Genomic DNA, 12,227 nt, shown 5'->3' on the forward strand with positions numbered 1-12,227 from the left:
GCTCACGGGCCCAGCCGCTCCGCGGCATTGGGATCCTCCCGGACCGGGGCGCGAACCCGTGTCCCCTGCATCGGCAGGCGGACCCTCGACCACTGCGCCACCAGGGAAGCCCTCACCTTCAGTTTTATTGACACTTGATGCTTGCAAATTCTGAAACAAACTTTGAGATCATAGTGACTGTTCTGAAGAGATTTCAGCACCAGCACTAAGATCTGTACATTCAGTTGGTTTGCAACTGACTTGTTAGCCATTTACATAGTGTACAGTACAGATCTGTCACAGGTCAGATCACCTTCCTGTAATTAGAAAGGATCCCCTAAACTGCACTCAGCTTAAGACAGCCAATGTACAAGGGCACGGAAACCATCATAATAATGTGGCTCCAATGAAACAGGATTTTACTGGCTAATTTTAAACGTAATTTGCCCATTCAGCAAAGGTTTACCAAGCCTGTACTACACGCCAGGCCCTGCTCCGGAACTGGAGATCGGGCTTTGCACAAAACAGACAAAATCCCTGCCTCATGGAGTTTATGTGCTAGGTGATGGGCGGGGAAGGGACACAGGAATAAAGTGTGGGGAACATCCTGCTGGGGTTGCTTTTGTGAAGAAAACTAGACTGGGGCGGGAAGGGTGCTGGCCAGGACCTGGAGCACCCGCGGGCCAGCTGCGTGGAGGAGCTTCGTGGCAGAGCCCGGCCCTGGCCACGCCCCGGATAAGGGGTGAGCCCTGCAGACTTGAGGAGGGGGGCGGACGTGGAGTAGAGGTTAGCAGGGCATTTGGGGCTTTTAGGCCACTGTAGGAAGTTTGGCTTTTACCCCAGAGACACGGGAAAGCGCAGGGAGCGCTGAGCGGAGCGAGCAGTGATCTGACACGGTGTAGGAGAGGGCCCCGCAGGGGCAGCAGGGGAGACGGGGCAGGGGAGACGCCATCGGATGCTGGCTACACGGGAGAAATAGCCTGTGGAAGACACAGAGTGAAGTCAGAGGCCCGAGTGCCAGACGGTCGCTGCCCTGAACAGACGGGAAGGCTGCCGGGAACAGGTTTCCAGGGGGAGCGGGGAATTCCGTTTTCACCGAGTTCAGTCTGGGTTGCCATTTAGAGATAGGTGGAGACTTTCTCTGAAACCTGCAAAGGGCAAACGAGATCACTGCATATCTTCCCGTGCAACGCCGGGCTTGGCTTGCGATGGCCTGGACACCCCTGTTGGGGCGGACGCCTCCATGGATTTTTGTCTGGTGGGTCAGATACCCCCAACGTTACAGTTTAGGGCCCTGGGGGATCTGTAACCCCAAAACTTATCCTTTCATTTCTTTGTCAAACTGTCCACATACACCTAGCTTATCAAATGCCTTTTGCACTGGTTCTAACACCGCACTGGTTCCCTCATCAGTTAATGAGTTAAATAAAATCTTCAAAACACGCTCATTTACTTTGCCTGAGAATCACAACCTGGCCAGTTTCAGGGAGATGCTGGGCCGGCAGTTAGAAATGGACCTGAAGTTCTGAGGGCAGGGCAGGGCTGAGTTCCAAAGGGGAGTGTTGTCGGCCTACAGGCAGGATTTACAGCCGTGAGATGGGATGACAGCCCTGTGCTGCGTGACTTATCTAATCTTCACGGCCGCCCACAAGAGCAAACCTTTTTATTGCTAATATTCATCCCCATTTTGCAGCTGAGGAAACAGAATGAAGCCGGCGAGGACTTAACTTGCCCAAGAGCACAGAACTGGGGTCTGGACCCAGACAGCCGGCTTGCGACCCTTCACTGGGAACCAGTGGTTCTCAGGCTGGGGCATCTCTGACCGTCACGCGGCATCCACCGGGGGAAGGCAAGGACGTGGCTGAGGTCCCCACGATGCAGAGGGCAGCCCCCACAGCAAGGGATTCCCCTGGCCCTGAATATCGGCAGGGCAGGGGCGAGAAGGCCTCAGACCTGGGGGGCCTCCTCTTCCAGGCCCCCCACTCGACAAGCCCCCTCTCAAGCCTGCAATCCTTCACTTGCTTATAACCATTCATTCAAGGCCTATCCTTCCGCTACAGCGTAACCTCCGTGTTTCATTCATGCTAAATTCTCGGTCTAACGGACGCAAATAATAAACGCTCGATAAACGGCCGCTCACACTGACTGCATGATTTCTGATAGATCTGCGCTCCCTTTGAAAAATCCCAAGGCTGTGACGGAGAAGGAGATGAGAAAGTGTGACATTAACATTCTGCGATTTACACTGCATAGGACAAGCATCACCGCGTTTAGCTTAGGAAACTGGAGAAGCAAAAAACCTGAGGCCCGCCTCTCAACAGCCCTGACGGAGGTGAATTTTTCATTGTCCTTGAAGCTAATCAAGCCTGCGGAAACAGCATCACCAAATGGACTAAACGAGATTTTCAATTAACTCAAACAGATGGCTTAAATTTTCCAGGTGACTTTCCATATTAATTCAGAGAGTTTGCCGGACCAGGCCCCAGGAGGCTTGGCACGGATGGAGCTGGAAGAAAACAATGAAATACCTGGGCCTTCGGCAGAGAAGACAAAGCAATAATCGCAGTGTTTCTTCTACCCCAGCAAGAATGTCATCAGCCAAACTGATTCGACTCCCCGACCAGCGCACACTAAGGACCCACCCCGCTAGGAGGGGCCATGAGAGCCAGGCCTTGGGACCAGCTGCATGAGAAGGAAGGCCGCTCCAGGGCGGGGAGCGAGAGGTAGCGGGCAGCCCTGGGCTTGGTCTGTCCGCCTGAGGACCTCACGGCATTTTATACATGACTGGAGGCAGAAGAGCTGAAAGAACCTCAGAGGAACCCTGCAGAGGCCCCAGGCAGATGGGTCCTGCCGAGGACAGAGGTGGAAGCCACCACAGGAGGAGCCCACGCCATCACGGACCGGTGGATCCCAGTGCCCGTGTGCCTCGCCCTGAGCTGGGCCTGTGGAGGAGTAAGAGTGGCTGAGGCCGCGGCTCCTGCCCTTCCGGAAGCTGCCAGAAGCTACTAATAATGTAGAGTTTCGTAGCTGAATACTGAAGACTGAGGCTGACGGCACGGCAAAATGTGGGCTGGATATTTGCTGACCCTCAGAATGGATCACTCTCAGCTTAACTGGGCCCACGTACAGACTCGCAGATCTGTAAACGGGGGGGTCCGGGCGCCATTCCCTTCTCCGTCTGAGCCTCCCATCAACGTTCTCAACAGAGCGAGGTTCAACGCTGCTATAAGCGGACTCTGCAAGCATAGCCAGTCCCCAGACTGCTTGAACTGTGGGACAGAATGAAATTGATACGCAGACCCCTCCACGAAGATAGCGTTTACTCAGTTCTTCCGATTAGGAAACAAAATCCACCTACAGCCTTTAATAACAGGACAGTTGCCTTTGTCAACATGTTCCACCAACTGCACGGTTGTCATGCCAACTGGGAGATTTGGTTTATTGGAACAGGATTCACCACTCAGTTCCTGGAGCTGGCAAAAGGCAGTAACACTCTAAAATAATGCTCTGAAAATGGGGCGCCATTCACAAGAGGTCCGATGACATGGGTTTTCTTGGAAAGACTGCATCTGTTCATCCGAGGGATGCCCTCCAAAGTCTGCCACGTGCCAGGCCATGTGCTCCCTCTGGACGTGGGTGGTTGACCAGTCCTACCTGCCCCCCACCACCCCCGAAGCCCAGCCTCCAGGGAGGAGAAGCTGGGCCTGACATAAGGCAAGAAATAGTAGCATTGGTTTGACTGGTGTTCCTTTCCCAGAAAAACCAAATCATAAAGCAGTAAAGAAAACTTCAGAAAAGGCACCTTCTTTTTGGATGTTTAGATTAGCAGGAAAATAAATCTGAGCCTAAAGAGACCATGTAAATGGACACTGGTTTCAGTATCATCGTCTTAACATAAGTGAGGAAAGGGTGCAAACCTCATCCGTGGATCGTCAGGCGGCATCATCTCCAGGTCGTGCGTGGGTCCATTTAGGCCAATGACGTGCAGGGAGATACTGGGGTTTTCACATCCAGCCTGGGAAGTAAAAGGGGACAGAGGTGTGAGTGAGCCGCCTCCCGCCTGGACTGGCCTGGGCACGAAGTCTGCCAGGAAGTTCACAAGAGGCTCAGCGTGGGGAGGACGGAGTCCTTTAAGAGGAAGCTGCTCATCCCTGCTCCCCCTCCCTGGACAAGCACTGGCCTGGCAGGGCAGGAAAGACAAGGCTGCTGGGTCTGACGGCCCAGGCTCCTCTGCCCCCACAGACGGAGATGCTGGGGTGAGGGAGGGACTCAGGCCCACACAGGGCAGGCGTCAGATGGGTCACCAGCTCATGCCTCCGATTTGGAAGTGGGCATCTGAATTCTGTTGGCCAGAATATGCTGATTTTCTATTAAAACGTGAAACCCCAAATCCTGAGCCATCTGGGCTTTATAATTCCAATTTCAGAGCACCTGTCCCAGAGTTCACTGTAAAATCAGGGGGCCTGTACCTTTCTGGATTTCAGGTCATTACATCACTCCTGGAATGGGGGGGGGCTCTCATAAAAGGATTCACCAGGGAAACCATTCCATTTCTAGGTGATCTCTGGCTTCCAGCCTCCTGAACCGTGAGAAATAAATGTCTGTTGTTTAAGCCGCACAGTCTGCGGTGCTTGTTACGGAGCCTGAGCTGACTGATACACCTGGCGTTTCTTTTCTCTGGCTTGGGACTCTGAGGACATCACTGGCCTCACTTAGACACTGTCACCTCTCTTGCTGCAAACTGCAGGCTGGCATGTCCACGGCACGTGGCATCAGCTCCCAGAGTCCTCTGATGGCTTGGAAGCCGAGGCCCAGGGCTCACCGGCAGAGGCTGGAGGGGCCCTTCCAAGGCAGCTCCGGGTGGGCGTGGGGACCCTGTCACCAGGTGGGTGCAGGCAGAGCTGCGTCCACTCTCTTGGGCCCCAGCCTCTCTCCAACTGAGTGGACGGTAGAGGTTTCGGCATCAGGCCCTCCCTTCACGCCAGGACGCTGTGATTTGCCAACAAAGCGGGCTTTGGCTCTCCGTCCCCTGCCCCACTCCTGCAGCCTTACTGTTCTGCTGGCTTTTTGTGGGAAGCAATTAGAAACAGTATGGGTCAGAACATGACCAAGGACAGAAGAGCCCAGGCCCAGGGGACCAGGCGCAGACAGGGGTCTTTCTGACCTCCCAGAATTTAAAAAAGGAACTAGAGGACAGGGTGCCCCCCGAGTGGGCCGTGTGAGTTTTTGTCACCACGGACTCACAAGAGAGGTAATGTATTTTGATCGCAATGAACCTTAGACAAATGATTAACGGTAGTTCCATTATTTAAAAGAAAGTCAACCTGCCGACAAATTCAACTGAGCAAAAATGGGAATTTAGTGCAATGTAATGGGAAATAATTAATCTTGCCTCTGTCCACTGCACCGCTCCTAACACACGTGACTACCACAGCTCCCCGCCGGGAGCCGGCTGGGCGCGGGAGCTGACGAAGAACGCAGAGCTGCCCTGCTGCTGCTTCCTGCCTACCTTGGGGTAGTGGTAGGACCTCACGGTCGGGTAGACGGAGCCGGTGTAGGTGGGCAGCTCCATGACCGGCACCCGGGAGTCGTTGATGGTGGCGTAGGCGAGCCGCGTTCCATCTGGAGACCACCAGTGGGCGATGTGGGTCTTCAAAATCTCCTCTAAGGGAAACAAACAAAGCAGAGGACTGTGGATGGCATGGATGGAGTATCGGCCAGTGCTGCCCGGGCACCACGGGAGCTAGACAGGAAATCACCCCGAGCCCCCTCGGGGTCACTTACCTTCTACAGCCTCTGAGGAGGCTTCCCCGTGCCCGGGATACGCCTTCATCTCAGAGGGGCCTGGTCTGACCACCAAACCCTAGCACGGCAAACCCAATCAATCAAGGCCCAACCGGACAGAGGCTAACTGTCTAAAAACCATTTTGGGGGCACAACGTTGAGTATGATGAGCCCAGCAAGTCCTTTCTGAATTGACTTGTTATTGTTCTGTTGTGGGTTATTATTTTAAGATGATCAGAAAAGCAGAATTCGAGGAGATACATTCACTCTGAAGCAGGGCACACCCAGGCAGAAGCAAGTGAGGAAGTAAACTGTGTTGCAGGTGGAATGCCAGAGAATCGACTCGCAGGAGATGCCGAGGGGTCGTGCCGGCACACAGACCCCCTCACGCACAGCCGTGCAGGAGGGGAAGGCGTTCCAAGGCCAGCAGGCTCCTCGCTCTGAAGCACGGAGGTGGTCTCACTCCACATGGCACAAGCACAGAATGGCCTTCTCTTCTACGGGACCAAAGAGGAAACAGCCATCCTCTCAGGCTTCCACCAGGAGCACCCCTCACTCCCGCCCACCCCAAAGGGTCTTGGCTAATTGGAGTTTTGACTAGGGATGAGTGCTGTAGGATCTGTTACCTGCTCTGGAAAGAACAATTCTACTGTGTCTTTTGAACAAGCCAAGAGAAGACACTTCCCAGGCACAACTCATGAGAGTGCTAGGGTCAGAGGAGTATCTCGGTGCGAGACAGCTCTAAGGTCGGCGGATTCCTCCTTGTACACGCTATATATTTTTATAAACCAAATCCGCCTAGGTTTGTTTTTAAAATAAAGATTGATACGGCTCTATAATCACATACCGTGAGTCCCATTCACCGGTCGTTATTAGATGTAGACCAGAAACCGGCTCTGTGAGCCTGTGGTGGCAGAAAGGTAGCTGAGGCGCCTGAGAAAACAGAGTGAGTGCGTCAGCCGTACAGGGAGTGGCGTGAATCGGAGAAGAGCCAAGGGGCGAGAGCCACCGGAGGGAAGGGGCTCAGAGATGAGAGAAGCGAGGCAGCAAGGCCAGGAGCTGGGCCAGCCTAATGGCCCGGCCAGGGGGCACACGGGGATCTGCCGGCTGCAGAACGGAGACGGCGGGGGGCAGGGGGCCCGGGGGGCAGGGGGCCCGGGGGGCAGGGCCGCGTCAGTCAGGGCCCTGCTGCAGTGGCGACAAAAGCATTCCACAGCCAAGTTCAGGACTGAAAGTGGGGCACTGCAACTCCTTCTCCCGGGAGACCGGCCGGCCAGGCAGTTTGTCCCTCCGTCACTGGCTCCACTGGCCTGGTTTCTTAGCGGGACAAGCCCCCATGTTGCCTGGGACCTGCAGCAGCAATGCTAGGAGTTACTCCCTTCATAAAGTGCTGGCCTCCCTCTAAGTAAGTCTCCCTGGCCCTCCGAGGGCTTTCCTCCAGGCCTGCTGGCAGCCTGCAGAGACCCTGACCCAGGGTGACCTGGGACCAGCACCAGACAGTAGGGTCTCATCCACCATGAAGCCCCCGGCATATCCGACTTCCCATCACCCGGACGCATCCCAGGCCGGCAGCACAGCTGATCAGTGAAGGATGGTGAAGGGGCCCCGAGTCCTGGGTTCTGCCCCTGTCCTGCCATCGACCGCGGAGGCCCCGAACAAGCCCCCAGCTGTCAACCACGGGGCACAGCGGCTGCCTCTAACACGTCCTCCCTGACAGCGTTTTGTGACCTTGCGGCATCCGAGAAACGACCCAGAAGCTTCTGCAGAGCCGATAAAAACCCAAAGGTCTGCTGAGGGGGGAGAAAAAAAGGAAGTCAGCCAACTCTCCATTGCTTGTAATTTTCCAGTGTCTTTGGCGGCCAGCAAAGTGACTTTCAGGTGTGGGTGTGGAAGGAGGTGATTCAGAAATGACTTTATCCAGCACCACCTGACCTGTCCGGCCGGCGCGTCTGGGACGGCGAGAAATAGACCCCAGCAGACGGTCTGCTGGGAAAAACAGGCGCCATTCGCAACGCAACTTCTGGGCGATTCTGCTCAGTGGCGTCTGTGCTGCAGGGCTGGGAGGGCGGGGACATCAGGGCACGAGGGGAATCACTGGGAGTGAGCGGGACACAAGGGGCAGAGGGCCAAGGAGGTGGCGTCCGCCTGAAACCAGCTGCGTGAGCCTGGCCACGGCTCTCACGGCACGTTCATTCACGGCCAGAAAATCCCCACAGAAAAGCGGTGGGTGCAACAAAGGCTTCTAGAAGAGGCAGCATCGCACAAGAGCAAGCAGACAACACAGTCCCTGCTGACACAACTCTGCTGAGGCTTCTCTTTGACACCGAGCGACCTCCTGAAATGGGAGGGACGGCAAATCAGCAGCCTTGGGGGGGCCTGCCACTTTCATCCCCAGACGGGCCCAGGGGTGCAGGAGTGCACTGCTAGCTTCTCATCCACCTGTCAGGTGCCCACCTCATTTCTAGAACTTGCCCTCAAGACCAAAAGGAAACGCTCCTGCTTTGGTCTGGTCAGTGCAGGGCAGGGGTTCACACATGCAGGGGTGAGAGAGACAAAATCAGGGGAGAAGGGAGGCCTGATGCTGGGCTGACAAGTACTATTTCGTTCCTTCTGTCAGCAGATGCCAGAGTATTTCCACTGAGCTCAATGCACTGCTCAGAGAACACAGATGCAGAAAAGGACCACAGGCTTCAGACAATAAATGTGCTGGTCAGAAGGGAATCTGGAAACCACACAGCTCAGGGATGACAGATATCTGGTGTGTGTGTTGGCAAATGTTCCTTTCAATTCCATCCCACAGCAAGATGATCACAAATAAAAAAGAAATTCCTCCATGCCAAAGGCCGGGCCATACACAAAGGGTGGCTTCAGTTTATTTTCCCCAAACGCCCTTTAACACATTGTTCCTTGGTGCTTTTATTTTCCTGTGAGTTAGCTGCTCATTAAAGAGATAAAGTAAGGATAAGAAACTATGGGGAAAAGGACCAGGCGAATGAAATCCTGACATTTTTGTGTTAATTGAGAATGTCCCTATTCTCCAAATGTTTTCTTCAGGCTTCTAGCTTAATGAGGCAGTTGGCTTAAATGCCATGAATCAAATGTAGTTTATGGATAGAGTTTTGCAGGAAAAAAAAAACCTATTTCATCAACTAAACTAACTGCATGAACGCTTGGCTTGGAACAACAGGAGAAACTTGCCTTTCTGAGCAAGTACAAATAACTCGTGAGAACGGGAGGATACAGCTTTCCTTCCACCTTCCCTGTCCTGTCCACGGACCTTCTCAGAATCAAGCAAGAAAGAAACATTTGGGGACATTCACTTGAAGAGGCAGAAATTTTTATCCATGCAGCTTAAGCTCACAGTAGGATCCGGGCCCACTTCCCTCATTTCTTGTCATCATATCTCAAAGAAGCCAACTCCACTATGTGAATGTTGTCATTCATGCCACACACGTTAAGGGCGTATCCATATCCGGAAGGACAAAACCCCCTCTGGGTTCAAGGTGACGAAGGCCAGTCCAGCCAAGAGGAGGAATTCTCGAGTTTTCCAGATGCAGAATAAGAGGGGGCCCGCCCAAGGTCGGTCCACCACAGTTGCCCGGAATCACTTAGGGAGGTTCTCAGGGAAACGCGGGAATGGTGGGCGCTTTCTGTTACAGACGCTCGGGCCCACTCCAGGCAGCACACTCGGTATACACTGGGGTGGGGGAAGGGCACCAGCCCCTTCTCAGCAAAAGCTCTGCGGGTGACTTTCGTGTACTTGCCGGTTAATATGTCACATCTGATCAAACGGGCACTGCATTCTGGAAATGCATGCCTATGGTCTGCTGACAGAAAAATGTCACCTGACATTTCAGTAAACAAAGGATGCTGCTGCTTTAAAGCCACCAGCCACTGCAGCCCACGGTGTACCCTGAGGGGAATTCGGGATGGAGGAAAACAGGATACTGGCCCTAGATCGTGATGATGCATATCTAGGAATAATTTCAGTGAGACCACACTCCTGCATCTTCCCTTACACAGAAAAGCCCTACCGTCATGAACTTGAGATGTCCGGTTTTTGTGATTAGCAGTACTTTTTGGTATGTGATCACAAGATTTTTCTCAGCAAAAACTCCTGTATATCCTGGCTCCTCCCTTTCCTCTCTGGAACAGCCCCGCAGAGCTGGTATCTGAGAGGCAGACATCATTTTCTCCCAGGTTACAGTTCTCAGTAAGGTCCCTGATAAAGACACAACTTGCATCTTTTAGGTTGTGTGTTTTTTCAGTTGAAGGTCTTATTAGCATATAGGAAACAGGCTTCCAAATTATTGGGGGGGGGGAGTATATCTACTTGAACAGAAGAAGAGTAGGTTCTGCTTAAAAGTTCGTTGTAGGTTGAACTCTGTCCCCCTAAAAGATATGATATCCTAATCTCTGGTACCCATCAAGGTGACCTTATTTGCAAATGGGGTCACTGCAGATGTAATTAAGATGTACATTAAGATGAGGTCATACTGGAGGCGGGCGGGGGCCCCTAAGCCGATATGACTGGTGACCTCATGAGGAAAAGTAAAGAGACACAGAGACAGAGAGGGGACAATGCCAGGTGATGGCAAAGGCGGAGAGTGGGGTGATGGGTCTACAAGCCAAGGAACAGCAAGCGTGCCACCACCAGAAGCTGGAAGAGACAGCCTGATTTCCGACTTTCAGCTTCTGGAATTCGAACGATACAGCTCTGCCCTTTAAAGCCATCCAGTTTGTGGTCTCCTGTTATGGTAGCCCCAGGGGTCCGCACAAGGTCACGAGTGTACTGGTTGCCAGAGAACCAGCTCCTTGCTGGGAGAATGCTGGCAGGAGAGAGTCAGCTGAATTCTGCCCTGAAACTCAGCAGGGTGAATTTCTAAGCCAGACCTGACAAGGATGGGGGCTGCCCACTGGCCTGAGCCCTAACAACAAGCTGGGCTGGACCTGGCCCCCTCCGCCCCCGGCGCACACGCACACACGCATTCACGCGCTCACACACACACGTCTGACGCTCAGTGTGCTGGGCTGCATCCTGCGGGCCCTGGCACGGACCGTCCCAGCCTCCGATGGGTGGATCGGGGTGGCTCGTCTCAGCTTCCACCCAGCATGCAGGGGACCTGCTGTGACGGGGACCCTTCCTGAACCCCAGTCAGATTCAAGTACATTTTCTGGTTTAACAAATATTTAACAGGTGCCAGACCCTGTTGCAAGCACTTTGCATGAAACAACCCAGCTACTCCTGGCAGCCCTCATGGTGCTAGACGAATCGCTCCTCTTCAGATGCGATCACCTGCGATGACAGGCCGAGGTTCCGCCCCCTCCCGGACCGGACCTGGCGCGTTACTGCCGAGCAGTCTTCAACCAGGAGCGTCCCCAGCAATCGCCACGGGGACACAACAGCAGCAGGGGTCTCAGTGCCAGGCTCGGGGTCAGAGCCACCGCCCGAGGCTTCCTTGCTCCTCGGACCGCCGGCCCTCCTGCCCGGATCCCTGTCCCGCCCTGTGCTCCCCCGAGGCCCCACCACGCCTCCACTGTGTCTGCTCACGACTGGCAGGGGAACTCCCCCCGTCCCTTCCTGAGCCTGGTGATCGACAAGTGAACGTGCGTCTGAGGGATGTCATGTTTTATGCTACAGCCTTCAGCCTTGCCACGTACTTCACCTGCCTTTGCTAATCCTGGATACTCACAAGAACCCGGGATTAAGCCCCTTTTTACAAGAAGTGTAAGTGGGAAGTGAGGAAGTGGAGGTTGAGAGAAATTAACTTGATGGAGTTAAAGACTGAGGGCTCAATACGTCCTAAACCCTATGCCAGAGCACGGGAGAGATGAAATTCTGCAGTCTGAAATGTAGTAAACAAAATATGACCACCACTCCCACCCCTCACCCAAGTGAGCAGAAACCGCAGGACCGTAGAGGGGGGGACACAGAAGGTCTCTTTCTCTTGGGGGGAAATCAGAGAAAGCTCTTGGGGAGGTGGCACGTGACCTGTTCCCCAACAACCCATCCTTTCTTTTAGGAAAGGAAGCAATGAATCACAGCCGGGCACATGGTCTTCCGGAATAAAGACCCTTCCCCGCCTCCCGTGTGCAGGGGGGGAGGTGTGAAGTCAGGTGTGAAGCGGGGAGCTCTTGCCCGTGGGCTAGGACAGAAGGTCTGCGTAACTGCAGGTCCTCCTTTAAAGGAAAGGGGGTGGCCGCTATTGCCTCTCCCCTGTCCTGCTGGCTGGAGAGCAGGCACGAGGTGAGACTTTGTAGCCCAAGCAGGTGGCAAACGCCATCGTACGGACCTAGAGGGTCCGGAGTAGGTCACAAAGTTCCTGAGGTCCTCGACGCCAGACAAACCCACGGAGTTAGAGCTGTAGGTCGATATCACGCGCAAGTAGAAGACAGAGCGCCAGCCATCGAGGGGGTCTGCAAAGGACCCGCGCCCAGGAAAGGACACTCGCTCATCTGTCTTC

General features: G+C 54.2%; 1 protein-coding gene across 1 annotated transcript in view; it reads right to left on the reverse strand.

The window, feature by feature from the left end:
* DPP6 (dipeptidyl peptidase like 6) overlaps positions 1 to 12,227 on the reverse strand; it is an 824,646-nt gene that overhangs the window by 128,477 nt on the left and 683,942 nt on the right. Inside the window, exons 9-10 of the mRNA XM_024129132.3 lie at positions 5,489 to 5,643; positions 3,897 to 3,994 (exon numbers count right to left, since the gene is read on the reverse strand). Coding sequence (XP_023984900.1) covers positions 3,897 to 3,994; positions 5,489 to 5,643 — 253 coding nt within the window. The remainder of the gene's footprint in view (positions 1 to 3,896; positions 3,995 to 5,488; positions 5,644 to 12,227) is intronic.

Source organism: Physeter macrocephalus, chromosome 5 (assembly GCF_002837175.3).
Source record: "Physeter macrocephalus isolate SW-GA chromosome 5, ASM283717v5, whole genome shotgun sequence".
Taxonomy (NCBI): domain Eukaryota; kingdom Metazoa; phylum Chordata; class Mammalia; order Artiodactyla; family Physeteridae; genus Physeter; species Physeter macrocephalus.